This window comes from Procambarus clarkii, chromosome 83, assembly GCF_040958095.1.
Source record: "Procambarus clarkii isolate CNS0578487 chromosome 83, FALCON_Pclarkii_2.0, whole genome shotgun sequence".
Classification (NCBI taxonomy): Eukaryota; Metazoa; Arthropoda; class Malacostraca; order Decapoda; family Cambaridae; genus Procambarus; species Procambarus clarkii.
In genome coordinates this window covers 12288459-12303458 of record NC_091232.1, presented here as the reverse complement: position 1 = coordinate 12303458, position 15000 = coordinate 12288459, and the positions used below count along the sequence as shown (strand labels likewise).

Below are 15000 nucleotides of genomic sequence, written 5' to 3'. Positions count from 1 at the left end.
TCACTCAAATCCATCCATCGCGTTGGCGTTGTATTACGCTGAGGTAAACACAGCGAACAGAAAAGTCAATCGCACTCGAAGGCACACACACACACACACACACGCACACACCACACACACACACACACACACACACACACACACACACACACACACACACACACACACACACACACACACACACACACACACACATTCCCTCTCTGTTATTCTTTATCACTATATTAAATATTTTTCTCAAATTGTTAGGGTATTTAAATCCATTTTAGATATTTATGAAACTCTATTTACCAAGATCACTTCCAGAGCCGGACAAGTTGGCCCCAGCAGAATGATATCACCAGCTCTCTAGTGTTCTTATCTCCGACTGTATGGGTCTCCTGTCTGCCTTCCTTGCCCCTCACAGCTGCCCTCCTTGCCCTCACAGCTGCCTTCCTTGCCCCTCACAGCTGCCTTCCTTGCCCCTCACAGCTGCCTTCCTTGCCCTCACAGCTGCCCTCCTTACCCCTCACAGCTGCCTTCCTTGCCCCTTACAGCTGCCTTCCTTGCCCTCACAGCTGCCTTCCTTGCCCCTCACAGCTGCCTTCCTTGCCCTCACAGCTGCCTTCCTTGCCCCTCACAGCTGCCTTCCTTGCCCTCACAGCTGCCTTCCTTGCCCTCACAGCTGCCTTCCTTGCCCTCACAGCTGCCTTCCTTGCCCTCACAGCTGCCTTCCTTGCCCCTCACAGCTGCCTTCCTTGCCCTCACAGCTGCCTTCCTTGCCCTCACAGCTGCCTTCCTTGCCCTCACAGCTGCCTTCCTTGCCCCTCACAGCTGCCTTCCTTGCCCTCACAACTGCCTTCCTTGCTCCATCCTCTTCTCCCTCTTGCACTCAGCTTGGTCCACATACGTCCTTCATCCTTTTTGTTTACTTCTTATTTTATTTTGACTGCTTTCTTGTTCCTTACTGCCTGCTTGTGCCTTACTAGCTCCTTGTTCCTTTATTACTATCTCCTTGTTCCCCTCCTTAATGCTTCAATATTCCTTTTTCATAATACTTCTTTATTCCTTCCGTACTATTTCCTTGTCCCTCACTCCCTCCGAGTTCACGCCTCCACGCACACTACACTTACCTCACCCTCCATTACAGTTTCCATCAGGCCTCCACACCCGGGCTCCTTAAAGCCTCCATTACCACCTACAGACCTTCCCTTCACACACCAGTTTCGTGTAAATTTGTTATATTATTGAGGAAAAATGATCACTCCTGTATTTTTGGGGCCCCTGTGAGCCGCCCCCTTCCATGTGACCCTGTGTGATAGTCTTCCTGTATGTAGTATGTAGCAGCGTTGGTACTTCTTGTTCTACTAAAGTTGAGATGAATGTTGGCCACAGTAGAGCAGAGGTGTAGCCCCTCACAACACTCTTCCAGGGAACATGCAAAGGCTCTTTCACTGTTAGAGTTCACTCGATAAAACATCTGAATTGTTGGGATCGCTTAAAATGTTTAAATCTGTTTTCTCTAGAGCACAGGCTGGAGAGATATATGTGTATATATATATCACTAAGAACTCTTTGACACGGCATGGATTCGAACCCATGCCGTCCAGGATCACCCATAAACGTACAGAGTACCGTGACCACCGCATCAATGATCGTCTATCATTGGTGCGGTGGTCACGGTACTGTGTACGTTTACGGGTGATCCACGGCATGGGTTCGAATCCTGGCGTGGTCAAAGAGTTCTTAGTGATCTATGGCTTGCGCGTTCATGCAGCTTTCTCACATGTGTATATATATATACATAAATATATATAAATTAAATATAATAATAATATATATATATACATATAATATATAAATAGTAGTAAACCGTGGCTCTAGCATCCAGAACATGAAGCTTCCAATAAGAAAGGCTATCAGAAGCATCTAACTGGTTCTCGACTGAGAATTTAATTTTTCCATGAACCTCCAATATATCTGGGGGTAACCCATTCATTTATACATCTTACATAAAATGCATTCCACAATGCCAAAACATAATTAACAATACTGTTGAAGGCCTATTGACCCATACGAGGCGGCTCCTATTTATATCCACCCAAACTCATGCATCTACAGGTCTAACCTACATTTTAAACACTCAAGAGAACTCACACCTATTAGGTTACCAGGATTTTTTTCCGATAGATCAGTCCCCCTATTTCCAAATCAGCATTTTGCTAGTTCTATCATGAATCTAAACTTTTGTACTATCGTGTGAAATATTTCCTATACATATCATCAGAGATATGATCTCGGGCCTGAAAAAATGCGAGCCATAATGATAGTCGGCTGGTTAATTATACAAGAAGCTACATTAACATTCAGCCAGACTGGGGCCAGCTCGACACAGTGACAGGTAGTAAAATATGGGGACAAGTGAACGGCCAAGCTGGTAGTGTGACAGACAGAACCTCACGTTGTATGCCAAACTAGCAGGCAGGCAGCCAACTCAAGCCGTCTCGCCGATATTTTCAGCTTGATAAAGAGTGTATTAAATTAAATTAGGAAGTATAGTTAACGTATTCATATACGATATATATATATATATATATATATATATATATATATATATATATATATATATATATATATATATATATATATATGTCGTATCTAGTAGCCAGAACGCACTTCTCAGCCTACTATGCAAGACCCCATTTGCCTAATAAGCCAAGTTTTCCTGAATTAATATATTTTCTCTAATTTTTTTCTTATGACATGATAAAGCTACCCATTTCATTATGTATGAGGTCATTTTTTTTTATTGGAGTTAAAATTAACGTAGATATATGACCGAACCTAACCAACCCTACCTAACCTAACCTAACCTATCTTTATAGGTTAGGTTAGGTTAGGTAGCCGAAAATGTTAGGTTAGGTTAGGTTAGGTAGGTTAGGTAGTCGAAAAAGCATTAGTTCATGAAAACTTGGCTTATTAGGCAAATCGGGCCTTGCATAGTAGGCCGAGAAGTGCGTTCTGGCTACTAGGTACGACATATATATATATATATATATATATATATATATATATATATATATATATATATATATTTATTATATAATATAATATAATATAATATAATATATATAATTACACCTAGAAGTCAGACCTGCAAATTTATGATAGATCTGTTTTCCAATGTTGTTTACTTTTAAACTAATAGCTTTGCATGTTATGTTTAATAAATGGAAGGTATCTGTCTATCAATAGGGTAAAATGCTTTTAAAAATGTATATTTTAAGGAAATTTGGCCTGTTAAGTAACTCTGACTCTAGGTACTATATAATATAGGTCACTCGCCTCATATTACAAATTTATGTGGCTTTCCATTTCTCACCATAATTTATGAGGACACCTGCCTCTCAAAATTAATGAAGACACCTGCCTCACAGCAAACTAATGAGATCACCTGCTTTAATGAGGACACTTTACCTCCCTACAAAAATTTTGTATTTGTTCTACTACTCCTGAATGTGTTCCTTCACAGTGCCAATTCAATATATCAATTTATGCCATTTTCATTTGTATTGTTGCCCTTGGCTGACCACACCAACCAGTGCCAGTGCTGAACTATGGTGATTCAACTCCTTCGACTCAATATATCATCGTCTAGAATTTCACTCACAAAGTCGTTGCAGTTTTCCTTTACAATCAAAGGCGTCACAGGAACTCTTGACTGAGATGACACAATATTTTCGGCCGCGGGTCGGATTCATTAGTTATGTATCGAAGGCTCTTCTATCCAGAGCTTCACTGAAGTGCTCTTGAGCCGCAGTTCCTGAAGCCCAGTGGAGCTGGCCAGTCAGTCCCATTTCTTGATATCTTTTCTTCATTCTGGATTATTATTAAATAAGGTCACAAGATGCTAAGTAATGTCAGTATGCATGCGAGTGCATACTAGTTGCATCAACAGTGATATAATACAGCCTTGTATTATATCACTGTTGATGCTTGTTGATATGATATATCACTAATATATTTGTTGGTATGAGACACTAGAGCGTATTCCTTCACTACATACGTATACCACCTCGTGGTAGCAAGGAAGCACCCTACTGGGTGACAGCCTGAGTTTTCACTGGATCGTATACCTCCTCCTCCCTATTATCATATGGCACTTACGTGAATATATAAGTCGCATAAGTATCTAATGTTCATCACTTAATCCCCTTTATATTTCTGAAAAGTCTTTGTAACCCCTTTCCTTTTTTCTACATTATGTAACCAACACTTCAAATTTTAAGTAAACGTAAATTATACAATTGGTTCACTCTACTCTCAACTTCTTTGCCCACTTTGTTACTTCATAAGACTCACTCACACAGTTCATTGACGGCTTATAACACGTCATATAAGACCCGAGGATCACACTAATCTTCCTTCTCTCTTCACCACCATTGATGTACTTTTGACTTATTTACCTTACGAATTCCATTTGTTTACCCGTCATCAGAACTTTCAATACTGGCTGCATATATATCTCTATTATTCTCTGCTAGAAGAACATCTTTAACTTTCTGTGCTTGAAAACTATCTTCATCATTTTAGCTTAGCCATTTTCAACATTTTAGCTTAGAGAGCCATTTTCAACATTAAATGCTTAAAGAACCATCTTAATCCTTCTGCGGGTGATGAACTTTCTTAATCAATCTCTGGGTGAAGAACCTCCATCAACAGGTATATAAAATATGACGTACTGCAATTATTCCTATATTAAATTCAGCTTTCAACCATCATCAATATTCCTGTGCTGACCAGTCTCATATTTGTACGTGGGCTGGGGACGCTCATATACTCATTTATATCAAGCAGGTTACACGCACACATTTAACTATAACAAATTGTCCTTTTGTTTTTAGCTGATTAGCAAAACAATAAAACAATAATAACCAATTATGTTGCTAATTCTCTCATCACTCTGAACCGAACATCATATGGATATCTCTTAAGCAATGATTTTTTTCATGACACTTATTAAATGATTTTGATAATGATTTATTAAATCCGGAACGAATTACAATTTTGGCTCGATTTTCATCAGTAACCCTTCACAACACCCACATGTACACCTTGCTTGCTGGGGCGTCTCCTTGGTTAAAATTTAATATTCATTCGAGGATGTTTCATCCTCGAGCTGCGACAGTTTCTTAGGGCAGGCATGAGTGGTATATATTATGGCTGACACATGGAGGGAATTGTGTATACAAGTATTATCATTTCTTAGAAACAATAGACTGTATGAAATTTGTTATCAGAATTACGATGTGTAAACGAAACATGTTTCTGGATACCTTTTGTCTATGTAAAAGGCTACCATTATCAGCAAGGTTTTGAATGTTAAATATGTTTCCAGTTTAAGCAAGCTTTTGGAAGGGAAAATTCTTCATGCATCTATAAGTTTGTTTGTGAATCATGCTTCCAGTTTCAGTAAGTTTTGATCGAAAAACATGATACCACTGACTGAGATCTGAAGTATTAAGCGCAGTAATTACAGCCGGAAGGTAAATCTGGCATTCAATACGATATCTGAAACATTTTCTCACAATAAACTTTCATGAAATCTCAGGCGTTTGTGCTTCACGCAGCCTCAGGAGTTTGTGCTTCACGCAGGGTCTCAGGAGTTTGTGCTTCACGCAGGGTCTCAGGAGTTTGTGCTTCACGCAGGGTCTCAGGAGTTTGTGCTTCACGCAGGGGCTCAGGAGTTTGTGCTTCACGCAGGGGCTCAGGAGTTTGTGCTTCACGCAGCCTCAGGAGTTTGTGCTTCACGCAGGTCTCAGGAGTTTGTGCTTCACGCAGGGTTTCAGGAGTTTGTGCTTCACGCAGGGTCTCAGGAGTTTGTGCTTCACGCAGGGTCTCAGAAGTTTGTGCTTCACGCAGGGTTTCAGGCATTTATGCTTCACGCAGGGTCTCAGGAGTTTGTGCTTCACGCAGTCTCAGACATTTGTGTCACGTGGGTCATGGGTCTACGAGGCTGATTTCCCCAGCGGGCGCTGCTGCGGCTGCAGGAGAAAACTCTGGGATACTCTCACACGACAGCGAATTTTCGTTGCCGTTTCCAGAATAGAAATCGATGTTTTAAAGTGTCTGGCTTGTATATGTTATTTCCGTTTTCTCTCTCTGCTACAAACCATTATTTGATCTTTCTCGTGTATTTTGTTCTTTTCTTCTGTGATTGCTGCAAGCTCTTCTTGCCAATGAAGCTCTAATTAGTGCAACTAGAAGTTTCTCGAAAAGTTTTACAACAATATGAGCACTTGTTAAATAAGAATTAGATAGGCTTACATTCAGAAAAAACTGGGACGAGACAGTTTTTTCTTCATGAATATAGAGGGTAAATGTCTGCTGCATCTTGGACACACTACCCATGAGAGTCTCGTGGATATTGCATGAGGCCTTCGTGTCTTACAAGCACAAGACAAAGTTTGAGAATATTCAGAGATATGCCACACGACCGGTTCAAGAACTGAGAGGATTGAAGGACGAGGCAAGAGCGGGGGAACTGCATCTTACTACATTATGTAGAGATGGGTTAGAGGAATCATAACTGCCACATATGAAATACTTAAATGAGCTGACAAATAAGGGACGAAATGTTGACCAAACCACACACTAGAAAGTGAAGGGACGACGACGTTTCGGTCCGTCCTGGACCATTCTTAAGTCGATTGTGACAATCGACTTGAGAATGGTCCAGGACGTCGTCGTTCCTTCACTTTCTAGTGTGTGGTTTGGTCAACATATTTCAGCCACGTTATTGTGACTCCTCGTCTGCAAAGGAACGAAATGTCAGGCACTTGCAACAGTAGAACTAGAGGGCTGAACAGTGCTCGAGATTCATGGAAACCATAGGTACATTAGGCAATATAGTCAATGAATAACGAGGGTCAATACAGCCTTAATCGAAGATATGATAGACATCGAAAAGATCGGTAACCATTGCATTAAACCAGAGGTTCTCAGTCCGGTGTACGCGCATACTTGTTGCTCTATTGTGTATATATTGTAGAGCTGCTCTAGTGCATATGTGTGCCACTGCTGCTCTAGTGTGTATGTATAGGTTCCAGGGATGCACTAGTATGCGTTAGTGTCAAGTTCTCTCTACAGAGCAGCTTTGGAGGAAGATGTACACCCAATAGCACCACGGGAACGCGTACCTCAGACTGAGAAGGTTATCTTGAGGTTATCTTGAGATGATTTCGGGGCTTTAATGTCCCCGCGGCCCGGTCCTCGACCAGGCCTCCACCCCCAGGAAGCAGCTCGTGACAGCTGACTAACACCCAGGTACCTGTTTTACTGCTAGGTAACAGGGGCATAGGGTGAAAGAAACTTTGCCCATTGTTTCTCGCCGGCGCCTGGGATCGAACCCAGGACCACTGGATCACAAGTCCAGCGTGCTGTTCGCTCGGCCAACCGGCTCCCTTGGAGGTTCTCTCCAGGAGAACCGCTGCATAACACAATCAACAGCTGCAACAGTGCCATCGTGCAGGCACAATTAGGTGAGCACCTACTCACACCTAGAGTGAGAGAGAAGGTGGGGAGGGGGGGGGGGGGCGGGTCTCATCAAACAATGCACACGCCAGTCCATTTTACCTTTTTTTCTTGACCATATTGCCGGCGTCCACACTCGCTCTACAAAGACCGTAAAATTTCCTGTATTAATTCCGCTCACGGTGCCGCCAAGGTGCTTGACACCAGGCAAGCTTCTCATACTGGCCCACCCAATATCTTCAGCCATCTACTTAGAATATTTCAGGAAGAATTATAATATATATGTTTATTTTTATTTATTTTTTTTTTTTTGAGATATATACAAGAGTTGTTACATTCTTGTAATTCTATAATAAAATTATGTATATGCATATATATATGTGATGCCACTTTGGCATGAAAATGTTAGGTGATACATGTCTTAGTTATATATTTATATATTTTTTTATATGACGTCGCAGTCGTAGGACCTGTGTAAACTAGAGACTCAGATGAACTGTAAGACAGTGAGGATATATGTGGAATGGGATTTATGGGGTCTTAGTTATAAAGAAAACGAAGTTTACAGTTTGACAAGCGATTACACTTGGTGACAGACAGGTGAAAGGCGCCTGGCCCAGGAGATGAGGTTCATCCTGCAAATACATATATGTGAGCACACACACACACACGCGTGCAATGCCGTTTTCATTTTACAAGTAAATAACTCCACACACATATGGGTGGCCACAAGCACATGCTAGCTAGCCTCGTTGATATATGGCTCAGGAGATGAAATAAATCAGGCTTTCCCTTGACGCCTCACACATGGTTCTTATGAGAAATGAATCATGGTAAATGAAGAGGCCCATGAACTAAAATATGAGTGAGGAAGAGAAAGAGAGGAAGAGAGAGACAGAGGGAGGAGAGAGAGAAGCGTGATATCACACGTCCGCTACATATAGCGTCCCCTTGACCTTGTAACACGCGTGAGAGTGACGTCCATCAGCTGGATAATGTCAAGCCATTCAGGTCGCAGGTAACAGCGTCACTAAATCGGAATAACAATTGTAACATTTCACCAGGATGAACCCCATAACAGATGACAGATTCACCTATTTACAAATGTACAGAGGCACTGGGTGTGAGGAAATGTGTCCAAAAGTTATGCCCTTTTCGGGAATCGAACGTGGATTCGATTCGACGAGAGGAAGACAGGGACTAAACACTCACCGAAGGAGGAGTCCGGGGTTGGCATTGTGGCGTGCAGCGCCTCGCATTCTGTCTGACGACGAGCAGATATCTCCTGCTGAACCAGGCTGTCCTCCCAGCCTCTTCTGCCCGCCTCCGACGTCACGTTCCCCTGTTCCCTCGTCCAGCTCTCCATGGTCGAGTCTGTCAGAGACCAACAACAAGGTTACATTTACAGTATGAAGATTTGGCATTTCACTCACTGCATACTTTTAAGTACATTGAATATATATATATATATATATATATATATATATATATATATATATATATATATATATATATATATATATATATATATATATATATATATATATATACATATATATATGTATATATATATATATATATATATATATATATACATATATATATATATATATATACATATATATATATATATATATATATATATATATATATATATATATATATATATATATATATATATATATATAACTGCAACATGAGAACACGAAAAAGCTCAACAAACTTTCCGTCCAATATAATGGGAAAGTAAACAAAATTATTCTGGATTATATTTTCGTACAAGACAGTTGGCATATTGGTTCAGTGCTGTTTATCGTTACTTTCCATCTGCCAGTCATCATACTTTGTATTTCCAAATCAATGGGTAAAAATCAAACATTTAAATGTAATATCCAAATTACGCTACCTTTCCTAGTTGACAGTTTTACATACAGGCATTAAACGACACCACCTATTTTGTACAATGTCAATTTTATGCAACTGACAAAAGTAAAACAGAATTTAGTTACTTTTGCGAACCATGAAAACCTTTACAACATGTATTTTAAATGTTGAATAAAGTATTGTAAGGCTGGCATTTCAATAGAGCATTTTATATGTATATATTGAGGCGGAAAGCTATAATAAAAAGTCAAGGGCAGTATATATCTAAAGTTTTATTTTTAATTTGGCATGAAATATTAACAACAATTTTGCACAATATTTTTTTATAATGTACAGATTTTTTAATCACTATTCTCTATACAATTGAGCATCGGATGTAGAGTTAACAAATATATGTTGACACAAATGTCAGAAAATGTTGGCTTGAGAAGCCAGGCCGAGACAATTTTAAGTGAAAAACGACAGGACTGTGTAGCGAGACATGACTCTGTGTAACGAGACAGGACTGTGTGTAGCGAGACAGGACTCTGTGTAACGAGACAGGACTCTGTGTAACGAGACAGGACTCTGTGTAACGAGACAGGACTCTGTGTAACGAGACATGACTCTGTGTAGCGAGACAGGACTCTGTGTAGCGAGACAGGACTCTGTGTAGCGAGACATGACTCTGTGTAGCGAGACATGACTCTGTGTAACGAGACAGGACTGTGTGTAGCGAGACAGGACTCTGTGTAACGAGACAGGACTCTGTGTAACGAGACAGGACTCTGTGTAACGAGACAGGACTCTGTGTAACGAGACAGGACTCTTTGTAACGAGACAGGACTCTGTGTAACGAGACAGGACTCTGTGTAACGAGACAGGACTCTGTGTAGCGAGACAGGACTCTGTGTAACGAGACATGACTCTGTGTAGCGAGACAGGACTCTGTGTAGCGAGACAGGACTCTGTGTAGCGAGACATGACTCTGTGTAACGAGACAGGACTGTGTGTAGCGAGACAGGACTCTGTGTAACGAGACAGGACTCTGTGTAACGAGACAGGACTCTGTGTAGCGAGACAGGACTCTTTGTAACGAGACAGGACTCTGTGTAACGAGACAGGACTCTGTGTAACGAGACAGGACTCTGTGTAGCGAGACAGGACTCTGTGTAACGAGACATGACTCTGTGTAGCGAGACAGGACTCTGTGTAGCGAGACAGGACTCTGTGTAGCGAGACATGACTCTGTGTAGCGAGAAAGGACTCTGTGTAGCGAGACAGGACTCTGTGTAACGAGACAGGACTCTGTGTAACGAGACATGACTCTGTGTAACGAGACATGACTCTGTGTAACGAGACATGACTCTGTGTAGCGAGACAGGACTCTGTGTAACGAGACAGGACTCTGTGTAACGAGACATGACTGTGTAGCGAGACAGGACTCTGTGTAACGAGACAGGACTCTGTGTAACGAGACATGACTGTGTAGCGAGACAGGAGACGGTATAGGGAGAAAATATATGTATAGGGAGACAGGAACCTGTGTTGAGAGACAGAGTCGATGAATCAGAGATGAGTTTGTTTTCTGTGAAAGAGGACGAGAATCTGTATTCATCCAAATGGACTCTCCTAAACGTGACTGTAGGTCGAGGGTGAGCTGTTAAGCCCAGCCTGTTGACCATCTGTCGCTTAATCTATTACAGATAATAGATTATATTTCGCTTAATATATTGCATTGTTAGTCACTCTTCCAGTCAATGTTATCGTTGTTTGTCACTCTTCCAGTCAATGTTATCGTTGTTTGTCACTCTTCCAGTCAATGCTATTATTGTTAGTCACTCTTCCAGTCTATGTTATCGTTGTTTGTCACTCTTCCAGTCAATGTTATCATTGTTTGTCACTCTTCCAGTCAATGTTATCATTCTTAGTCACTGTACATCACTTAATATTCTCTCGGAACAACACTTCACTCCCTCAAAGCGGTCAGAAACAAAGTTTCGACTCGTGAACGTGAAACGATCGCTTCTTGAAAGCATCGTCAATTTACATAAAATGGTTTAAAGCTTCCAGAAGCTATCAAGAAAGTAATTTAAAAAAATCATCGAATGCTTACCCGTAAATAAGAATAATATACTCCAAATTCGTAAACATTCACAGGAGGAATTAAAGACAACCGGATCAATATGAAGTTTTCATACATTAAACGAAAATCTCATAAAACAGTTTCCATGACCAATTTATAAGTATATAAAATGATTATAAATCGAATACTGGTGAAATTATGGTATTAAGGGAGATGAATCGATATTCATTGACAGAAGAGAGAGAGAGAGAGAGAGAGAGAGAGAGAGAGAGAGAGAGAGAGAGAGAGAGAGAGAGAGAGAGAGAGAGAGAGAGAGAGAGAGTTTTATCTATATTATGATTTACCAAAAAAGACCCTTCCAGTTCCTCCCTGCACCTCTCCAGGAAATCAATAACCAATGACCAAGAATCTCTTAAATTTGGGCCAAACATGCTTCCCTCGGGCGATACACGATGGGGCTGGCCTGAGGAAGGTTCTTTATGGTATTCTCGTCTCCTTGGGTCTTGTTTATTTAGTTAATGTGCCACAGGACGCTTGTAAATAAGGTTTGCAAGACGTGGTTGGTTAGCATACAGGTTTCTTATGGTCTTGTTTATTGGTAATTGTTTCTTACCTGGTTTGTTTATTGGGATATCGTGTTCGGCTGTTCTTGTCTGTCTTTCTCTATTCGCTCCCTCTCAATATTATTTTCTTTGTACTCTTTTTTTTCTCACAATTTATTCCCCCAACTCACTCGAAGTTCCACACGACACGTGCATCCCCAGAATTAATATGTTAATAAATATCATTTTTCTTTCATTTTGCAAGAAGCAGCACGCAACGTCAGCACTGCCTGCACCTCACACGGCGTAATGGCCAGCAAAAACATAGAACCAATCGTAATTTGTATTGCATAGATGCATTATGTAGCTACATAATGTTTTCCTGGTGCTGTGTTGTGTCATAATCACGTGACTGAGGTGCGTTATTGAAAACAAACGTGTTTGGGCTTCCTGAACCGCACTGTACCACACCACAAACACCACACCGCGCCACACAACCACAATAATTGACCTTGCACCACACAAAACCTACTATACAACAAGAACAACAACGTTGATCTCACTACGCCACACGTCTCTACACTGACCTCTAACTTCCATTCGTCAGTCAGAGGAAATAGTGTAGTCGAAATCCTTTTACTGGACCAGCACTGAGCTACAAGTACGACCAAGAAGACACATAAAGAGCCAAGCGAAATATTCATCTCAAAGTGGATGAGGAACAAAAATGGGAAGGGAGGGAATCATCAAGGAAAAGCGCCAAGCCACGACGACTATATAACACTGGGAAGGGGGTCAGGATAATGATTTGGTATGGGACGGAGGGAAGGAATGGTGCCCAACCACTTGAACGGTCGGGAATTGAACGCCGACCTGCATGAAGCTGTGGCAAGTTCTCTGGGAACTCCTCACACGCGACATTGGCCAGGTTCGAACCCTAGGCATGACAGAATATTTGGTTGTCAATCCTTAACTGCACGATCTTTTTCACCCAACAATTTATTGAAGACCTGGCTGTAAATCAATTTACACATAGTGTACCAAGGAACACTAGCAATATATGATTGAGGATGAGAGCTGTGGAAAGAGTCAGCAGACATTTTCTCATGTACTCTTTCCTCGTGCGATTCCCGCGCGAGGCAGAAACAAATGGGCAAAGTTTCTTTCACCCTGAATGCCCCTGTTACCTAGCAGTAAATAGGTACCTGGGAGTTAGTCAGCTGTCACGGGCTGCTTCCTGGGGGTGGAGGCCTGGTCGAGGACCGGGCCGCGGGGACACTAAAAAAGCCCCGAAATCATCTCAAGATAATCTCAAGATAATCTCTTCACGTAAGAGAAAATATAGCTTCGGGGGCAGGAAAGAAGGTTAAACTAGCAAGTGTGTGTTGATCATGACCGTGCTCGGCATCCTGACACACGATACGCCCACACTTGACCAAACACCCGGCCTGGGTAAGGGAGCCTCGTTGTTGCGGGGAGGGGCATGTTGAGGCATACCAATGGGTCCGTCAAACTCTATTACGTAAGAGCTGTTGGGTTAAAACAGAACAAAAAGGTACTCGCAAACACGTACGACCGAACTCGAACGCATGCACGCACGCACACACACACACACACACACACACACACACACACACACACACACACACACATACACACACACACACACACACACACACTGAGCCTAGTAGGCTCAGGAATCTGTACACCAGTTGATTGACAATTGAGAGGCGGGACCAAAGAGACAAAGCTCAACCTCCACAGGCACTAATAGGTGAGTAAAGTAGGTGAGTACACAAACACACACACACACACACACACACACACACACCTCACATCGCTGGAAGACAGGAGAGCTCGGGGAGACATGATCACTACCTATAAAATTCTAAGAGGAATCGACAGGGGTAGATAAAGATATTGTTTAACACGTGGGTACACGAACAAGGGAACACAGGTCAAAACTGAGTACCCAAATGAGCCACAGAGATGTTAGAAAAAACTTTTTCAGTGTCAGAGTAGTTAACAAATGGAACTCATTAGGAAGTGATGTGGTGAGAACTGACAGTTTCAAACGTAGATATGATAGAGCCCAGTAGGCTCAGGGACCTTCACACCAGTTCATTGAGAGGCGGGACTAAAGAGCCAAAACTCAATCCCGAAAGCACACATAAGTGAGTTCAACTCGGTGAGTACCTAACTTGATTACAAAACCAGCCACAGGATTAATAACCACAGGGGTGAGGACCTGAGGCAAGCAGCAAGAGTGAGCAAACAAACACACAGTGAGACGGACTGGGAAGAACACAAACAGATAATGTTTTGAGCACGAAGACAACAGAAGCACAAACATACAGCTAGACACTCGGATGAATGAGGATGAATGGGAGGACAGGGTCACCTTAACGGCAGTGTAAGCGATCTGTTTGGTGTCAACAAAGACCACTCTCCTCTCCCTGCTCTACTGACTGGGTTCTGTTGACTAGTAGATGTTCCTTTCTCCTCCCGTCCCGTGGACATGGTTGAGATCCCACTGATTGATCTAACTGAACCAATCGACATGCAATAACAAAGCTGATTGGTAAGTTGGTACGATGGTGGGTAGGTCAGTGTGTAGATAGGTAAATATGTAGGTAATATATGTATAATGATATGTATGTATTCACTTAATGTTCTTGCAGTGTCGAGCAACATTTCCTAAATCAATGAGTCAATTTCAACGCTTTTTTTTTGTCGTATTTACATATCATTAGTGTGTTGAATTTAGGAGGTTGGTCGTTTATAACTGATAATACTAGCTTTTGTTTTGCAATTAAGTGAATACTCGTGTGAACGTAAGGACGAGTGTGGTTGTAGTTTCGTGTGATGTATTCTAATGTTTTCTACCATGTATCCAAATGACAAAAAACAGACATATTTTATGATAAATTTCACTCATGATGAGTTAAATTGTAGTTCCGGCCACCCCTGCGTGGTTTTTTCAAATATTATTGTTGT

At 41.6% G+C, this 15000-nt stretch overlaps 1 protein-coding gene across 6 annotated transcripts in view; it reads right to left on the bottom strand.

Moving 5' to 3' along the window:
• LOC123752675 (calcitonin gene-related peptide type 1 receptor) overlaps positions 1-15000 on the bottom strand; it is a 211359-nt gene that overhangs the window by 139175 nt on the left and 57184 nt on the right. For all 6 annotated transcript variants that reach the window (XM_069316408.1, XM_069316406.1, XM_069316404.1 and 3 more), the window contains exon 2: positions 8725-8886. In XM_069316408.1, coding sequence (XP_069172509.1) covers positions 8725-8886 — 162 coding nt within the window. The remainder of the gene's footprint in view (positions 1-8724; positions 8887-15000) is intronic.